General features: G+C 42.2%; 1 protein-coding gene across 8 annotated transcripts in view; it reads left to right on the top strand.

Annotated features, from left to right (window-relative positions):
• Positions 1-7,698, top strand: part of LOC129812676 (myelin transcription factor 1-like protein) — a 149,629-nt gene that overhangs the window by 117,205 nt on the left and 24,726 nt on the right. For all 8 annotated transcript variants that reach the window (XR_008753043.1, XM_055864441.1, XM_055864445.1 and 5 more), the window contains exons 8-10: positions 62-196; positions 5,231-5,321; positions 7,094-7,204. Coding sequence is in view for 7 of the 8 variants with exons in the window: in XM_055864441.1 (XP_055720416.1) it covers positions 62-196; positions 5,231-5,321; positions 7,094-7,204 (337 nt within the window). In the remaining variant the exon portion in view is untranslated. The remainder of the gene's footprint in view (positions 1-61; positions 197-5,230; positions 5,322-7,093; positions 7,205-7,698) is intronic.

The raw sequence follows: 7,698 nt of genomic DNA, 5'->3' as shown, positions 1-7,698 counted from the left end.
TCTCTTTCTCTTTCTCTTTCTCTCTCTCTTTCTCTCTCTCTCTATGTTTTTGTGTGTTCAGATTCATCGCGTGGCGACAAGAAAGAGAGCCGGTGCCCGACACCGGGCTGTGATGGCACAGGTCACGTGACGGGGTTGTACCCTCACCATCGGAGCCTGTCTGGCTGTCCACACAAAGACAGGGTGCCACCTGAAAGTAAGATCTGCACTTTCACACTTTACTTAAGTTTACCATTCTGGGGTAAATTCAGTTTCAGCTAAGTCCGTTTCAAATTCTGGAATTGAAATTGAATTGACACTGCTTACAAAGCCAGTGGCTCTCAATTTATTGCAGGGTTTGTTTGATGTATTGCATTGCAAGGTCTGCATGTTTTGGTTTCTCTTTGTTTCTGTCTGAATGCTGTGTGTTTATTGTGGCTGTTCCACGTTTGTTATGGCTGCTCTGGGAGGTCATGCGGGCTACAGCTGCTCTCCTGGCATTACCTTTGCACGCATGGGGTCATGGATTTGCTTGTGTTAGTCTATGACTGATTACCTGTCCAGTCAACTGTCTAATGATGGCGGGGGGAAACAAGGCCTGAGAGAAGAATGGCAGAGTACAGCAGTGAATGGTGGGACTGTTCTAGCACTGTCTACCAATGAGTTAACATCACTCATTCCTGCTGACCAACAGCCAGTGCTTCTTGACATTCCCACCCACTGTTGGATTCAGATCATTTATTTTCCTTAAGCAATTCTTTTGCACGTTACTGTACTTTGACTCCCTAAATTCATGCGATGTTTACCTCACAAAGTAAGATATAATTAAGATCATGATTTATAACACTATCTTCTGCTTGGTAACACCGTTAAGTGCCTGTAGAAAAAATCAACTGTCTCTGTCTGGCCATAGTCACCAGCAGTGAGTAAGACTGAGTACGCCTATCAATCTCCACCGCACAATAAACCCCATAAAGTTATTTGTATTCTTTGCTCAATTAAATTCAGTTGAATAAGAGAGAACTATCACGGCTTTTTGCAGCAGATCAGCTGCAGCGGCGATAAACATTAGCCCTCAGCGAATAGGCACCCTGGTTATTGTGCAAACTTCTCAATAAACTCTCTTCAACACGCGCTATTAACCCAGAGTCAGAAGATTACGGTATGATCTGCCATGACCCAGACTGCTATTAAAATAAAATAGGCCTTTTTTATAATGGCACATAAATCATTTAACATAAGACATGGCCTTATAAAGTAGCCAGTTATCAGACATGTCTTTTTGTGCTTTGAGTACCATGCTTAGAGCTAACAGTTTTCCCTGACCTTGTGACCTTACCAGGAAAAACTCCTGGGCCTAGTTATAGCCTAGTTATAGCACCAAGGTATAAATGTGTACTCCTAGATGGTGAGAGTTTTTGACCTTGAGGGTGCAAACCCCAAAATGGATTTTGAAATAGGCTTCGATCGATTGTCATAGTATCTTTTGGAGGTAACGTCCGTGTTCCTTCTCCTATTCCTTATTTGTGTTGATCAAGCTGACGTTTTGGAAAAATAGCATAAATGTTTCATTTTGGAATTAAATAATATTCATTCTAATTGCAACTCACAGTGTGACTACGCAGAAAAGGGTCATTGTAAGGAAATCAAACACACTCACTCACACACACGCACATACACAGACAGTTATGTGAGGTATCGACAGGACTCTGCTTTAAAATCCATTATCCGACATGGAGCAGCTAGCCACAAAGTTTCTCCCTGTCCATCAGTGGTCAATAGCCTCTCAGTGCAGACAGACCCAAATGTCCTCTACACACACATACACACACACACACACCACACACACCACACCTGCTGACAGCGAGGAGGCAGAGGGAGATAAAAGCCCTCTCGTCTATTAACACATTTACAGTGTAGTGGACAATAGATTATTAATGCAAGGTCTTCATTTAGCAATCACACAGTGCACAAGACACTTCCTAGGGAAATCTAGGATATTAAAATGAAGCAACGTTACAAGTACATTTTTGTGTTTGCTCATTGTTGAATGTCAAATATTTAATCCCCTCATAACAGATCTTTGTTTTTGTTCCTGAAAGTGATGTACCTATGAATGAGAGTACAAAACACAATACCTCTGTAGCATATACACTTTTCAGGAATCACTGCTTTTTTATTTTTGTGAAATGTTCCACGATGCTCTAAGCATACAGTGAATGTGGACAGGCAAATCCAACCATTTCCAGTCATTATAACTGTTTCTTTGTCATGGTCAGGGAAAGTAGTGATATAATCTAACATAATGTTTTGGCTCTCGGCGTGTTGAGGTGGAGGGACTTGCCCAATTAGCTCTTCTGAGCTCGAATTAGTATGCCAGAGAGTGAGGATGACGAGGGTCAGAGTGTAAGGGGGTGATAATGATGAAGCTGACGCAAAGAGCAGTTTTAACCCATACAGAAGGGCGTCTTTCTGGCCCCTTTCCTCACCCCCCTCCCCTCTGGTGGTTCTCAACCGGGGTCCCTTAGAGACGTCCGTAGACAGAGCATTACTCTAATTGGCTGCCGTGGGGAGAGCAGACTATACTTCCACTCCTATTTGATATATCTTTAACCAAAGCCTAAAGGATTGTGTGTCCACAGGTGTGGAAGGAAGCTAAAGTAATCCCACTGCCTAAAAATAGTTAAGCATCCTTTGCAGGCTTTAACAGCCGCCTAATCAGTTTGCTGCCTGTTCTTAGTAAGCTGATGGAGCTAACTACTGACTTTCAGCAGGCATAATATAGAGAAGGGCACTCAACTTGTACTGCACTGACTCAGATGACTGATGATTGGTTAAAATAAATGTATAATGAGATGATAGTTGGAGCTGTATTGTTAGATACAGTGCAGCCTTTGGTGTTATTGATCATAAATGGTCATCACATGGTTGGAGAGTTATTTACCCAATAGAACCCAGAAGGTGTTCTTCGATGGAAGCTTCTCTAAGATCTGATATGTAAAGTGCGGTGTCCCCCTAGACAGTTGCCTTGGGCTGTTACTCTTCTCTATTTTTACAAATGATTTGCCACTGGTCTTACACCAAGCTAGAATGGCTATGTATGTGGATGATTCCACACTCTACATGTCAGAACCCAAAGCTAGTGAGCTCACTGACATTCTAAATAAGGAAACTGTGCATCTTAACACCCGCCTGCTTAACCCGGAAGCCAGCCGTACCAATGTGTCGGAGGAAACACCGTTCAACTGACAACCGAGGTCAGCCTGCAGGCACCCGGCCCGACACAAGGAGTCGCTAGAGCGCAATGAGCCAAGTAAAGGCCCTACGGCAAAAACCCTACCCTAAGCCGGATGACGCTGGCCCAATTGTGTGCCGCCCTATAGGAATCCCGTTCACGGCCAGTTGTGACACAGCCTGGGATCAAACCCATGTCTGTAGTGATGCTGCAACACTGCGATGCAGTGCCTTAGACCGCTGTGCCACTCGGGAGGCTCCGATGTTCTGAGCTTTTGACACATAAATCAACTGTACTAGTTGTTCTGGCTCTGGTCTTGTCCCATCTTGATTACTGTACTGTAATATGGTCAAGTGCAGCAAAGAAATATGCAGTAAAACTGCAGCTGGCTCAAAACAGAGCAGCATGCCTTTAACAGGACATACATAACTAACATCAACAACATGCATTCCAGTCTTTCCTGGTTGAGGGTTGACAAGAGATCAACTGCTCCTCTTCTAGTTTTTATGAGAAATATTATTGTGATGAAAATTCCAGATTGTCTGCATACTCAAATAACACTCAGTTCAGACACCTATGCATACCCCACAAGACATGCCACAAGAGGTTTCTTCACAGTCCCCAAGTCCTACACAATTTCACGGCAACAGTAATATACAGAGCCATGATCACATGGAACTCCCTTCCATCTCCTACTACTCAAGTAAACATAAAATGACATTAATAAAATCTATAAAAAAACATCTCATGGCAGGGACTGCAAAATGACACACAAACACACACACACACACACACACACACACACACACACGCAGACACACTATCACACTGTAACACACACAATCTACATATTTTCCTTTAGTTGTATTGTTTGTATATTGTTGTATTTTGAAATTGACTGACTGCTCTTGTCTATCAGTGTGTCAATGTTTCGTTACTTGTCGTGTTTTATATTTTTGTGTGGACCCCAGGAAGAAAAGCTACTACTTCTGCAAAAGCTAATGGGGATCCGAATAAATCAATTAAAACCAATTTAATTAACCAATTTGACCATTTTAATGGTAAATGCTATTGAAGGCAGGAACATCTAAAAATGGGTGGATGATAACAAAGAGTATAGTCTACAGTATATACTGTATATAGAAAAATAAATATACTGTATGTGTCTGGCACGATCCGTGAATTACTGGCATGTCTTCTGTTGCATTATCCTTTGGCAACTTGTTCTGTTCTCTGCATGCCTCAAGCTGCCTCTGTTTTATGTCTCTGGCTATGTCCTAGACTAGTATTCTTATACCCATTTCAGACAGAAGATTTGGTATGTTACCTGCAAAAAAATATGCCAATATTTATCTGACCCCTTTCAAACAGCTCCTTACTTCGAACTTATTTGTAGGTTTTCCCCTTTTATACATATCAGTGGTTAACTGGCAAATTGGGACAGATGGGAGGTGTTGTTAAACCATGGGTGCTGTTTTCAGTTCAAATTAGGGAGGTTTTAAACAAGTGTTAAACAAGTGAAGTGTTCATCAAAAATAGCAGAGAACCATTCACACAGATCCAATACCTGTATTTTGGTTACAGGGTCTGTGAAAATGCAGGAATCACGACAAGCTCTTTAGTTGGCTTTTATTTTTCCATGTGTTTTACACCCTACCCCTTTCAGATATATGACAAAGCTGGTATAAAAATGCAGGCATGTTAAATAAATGGGATTTTGGTCTGTGTATAAAAGGGATTTTAGATGGCTTCTTCTTCGCAATACTCTCCTTCTTCAATCAACACTGATCTCAAAAGGCTATAACACTGTCTGCCCTTTCAGACTGTCCTGCTCTATAGGGAGGAGGAAGGAGGTCATCTCAAATTGCTGGGACAGATCCTAATGATAACGATGATGATAATACCAAGCTGCTCAACCTCTCACACACTAATGATACTGTCTGGTTGTGGGGCTTCTAACCTTCCCTATCTCTCTCTATCGCTCTCCTGTATGTCTGTCTGTTTGTCTGTGTGAAGTCCTTGCTATGTATGAGAATGTTCTTAAGTGTCCTACACTGGGCTGCACGGGACGCGGCCATGTCAATAGCAACAGGAACTCCCACAGAAGGTGAGTCGCCCAACAGGACTGGCAGCCATCTTTGGAAATGCCAGGATCATCTGTGTTACGTCCACCTTTTGTTCAGTTGGAGATTTTATTTCTTTCCCTCCAATGACGGGTTGTTACTTTATCCTTGTTTCTTTCCTCTTTATTAGTACATTTTCTTTATTAAATGTTTTACTTGATATTCATGATTCTTTTTTTCATTTTGTTTATGTTCTATTTATTTGCTCAAGTGTTTATTGTTTGATTGATTTATTTTACAATTGGATCATCTACTTGCCAATAATTTTGTGTTTGTATATTCTTGCACAAATGTCACTATTATTATTGATTGCGATGGCAAAGGGGCTTACAAAAGTATTTGGCTTTGGATATCTCAGGTACCACAACCATACCTAATTATGTGGTTGCTTGTCTAATGCTAAATTTGGAGTCACACGTGAAAGGCTGTAATCCACACCTCAGATGAAAGAATCACAGATCAAGGTTTCCGGGAGAGAAGCTGTGTGTATGGGTGTTGGTATTGAGGGTGGAACTGAAATAGCCGTGTGCTCCCCTCTCCTGTCACACGGCTAGAGAGCGAGAGGTGAGAGAGAAAGAGAGAGAGAAGGGGAGCAGATCAGAGCGGGAAAGAATGAAAGGAGAGAGAAGGATGAGAAGGAGTGGAGTGTCACCCACAGCAGGTTTTGTGAGAGTCAGGGTGTATCAGCAACCATTAGCACCTCTCTACCACTCTGGCAGGAGGGCAGGAAGGCTACAGACCTGGGAAGACTGGAGCTCTCTCTTGCTGAGCACAGTGTCACTCACACACTGACACTCAGACAGGCATGCACACACATACTCACACACATAGACACACGGTACATACACACACAGACATGCACACGCTCACACATAGAGATACACATTACATACACACACAGACATGCACACACTCAACTTATCAGACAGTCGTGTACAGTAACACACACACACTTGCAAAACACACACACACACACCTAAATGAACACCTACTAACTGATACTCACACCTCGAGAAGACACCTCTCCCTCCACCTGCGCTGGTTCAGGGCCATGATCTGAATAACCTCTCTACTGGGACTTGAAGCCTCTTTACACTTCACAACAATTATAAAGAAGAATTTGTGAAATTATATATAATGATCAGAGCCTTTGTTAAATTTGGTTGATTGGCAGTATCTCAAACAGCTGTGCTGCAATAATATGTCCTTTATTGACCTTGGGAGGTTGGTGTGTGTGTTTTGGGAGGTTGGTGTGTGTGTTTTGGGAGGTTGGTGTGTGTGTTTTGGGAGGTTGTTTGGCCGGTGTGTTTGTGTGGATTGGGTAGCAGGGACAGGATTGTGTGCGTGTGCAGTTGGTTTATCCTCTGAAGCCACTCAACCAAAAAAAAGCAATCTGTTATAATAACCAGCTGCGTTGTTGTTATTTAAAACGTTTGATGAAAATATATGATATTGGAAATTAACCAAAAACTCATTGAAAGGCAGGTAGGTAGATGGATTATCAGTTAGACAGACAGACAAACAGACAGGCTGGCAAACCAGCAGGCAGACAGACAGGTGGTCAGAGATGCATTGAATGGGACCATTATATTGGTTCTTATATGATCAGTCTCACCTCCATTCCTAGAAAGACTGACAGGCAGGCAGACAGGTGGTCAGAGATGCATTGAATGGGACCATTATATTGGTTCAGATATGATCAGTCTCACCTCCATTACTGGTTGTCATACTCATCCCCCCTCTGTTGTCCTTTCAGCCTGTCGGGGTGTCCAATCGCTGCAGCAGAGAAGCTGGCTAAAGCCCAGGAGAAGAGCATCGGGTGCGATGGCTCCTCCAAGTCTAACCAGGGCTCTGACCGCGTGCTCAGGTACTGTTCACTGCTCACCACACCACACTCAGCTTCCATAGGGACCACCTCACTGGTAGATGCAGAGTCCAACGGCCTGAATGTATTAATTTAATACTCTACCAGGGTTGGGTTTCAGTCAATTTCAAATTATTTTACTCTTCCTGAATTTAAATGGAATTGGCCCATTCCGGAACACTACATTATATCCTACCTTACTATAACTCTGCTTGCATTAGTCAGTCAATGTTGGAAGGTTTTCTTAATTATTGTATTATAGATTTTCATATTTCTTTATGTCTGTTTGATTTCTTTATCTTTTGATCTCCCAGACAGTTATCGTTTGGAGACGCTCCACGTTCATTTTCTTGTTCATGAAGTGAAAGCCTTTATTGGGTTTTAAAGAGCTGAATCATTTCAACAAAAGTTGTTTTGATATGCAATGGTAGATATAACATTTCTATCCAATTAGACTGCATCACTAATTCAAGCTCTGATAGTTTCTAGATAAAAAC

This window comes from Salvelinus fontinalis, chromosome 16 (genome assembly GCF_029448725.1).
Source record: "Salvelinus fontinalis isolate EN_2023a chromosome 16, ASM2944872v1, whole genome shotgun sequence".
Classification (NCBI taxonomy): domain Eukaryota; kingdom Metazoa; phylum Chordata; class Actinopteri; order Salmoniformes; family Salmonidae; genus Salvelinus; species Salvelinus fontinalis.
The sequence above is the reverse complement of the archived record's forward strand: the minus strand, read 5'-3'. Positions and strand labels throughout refer to the sequence as shown.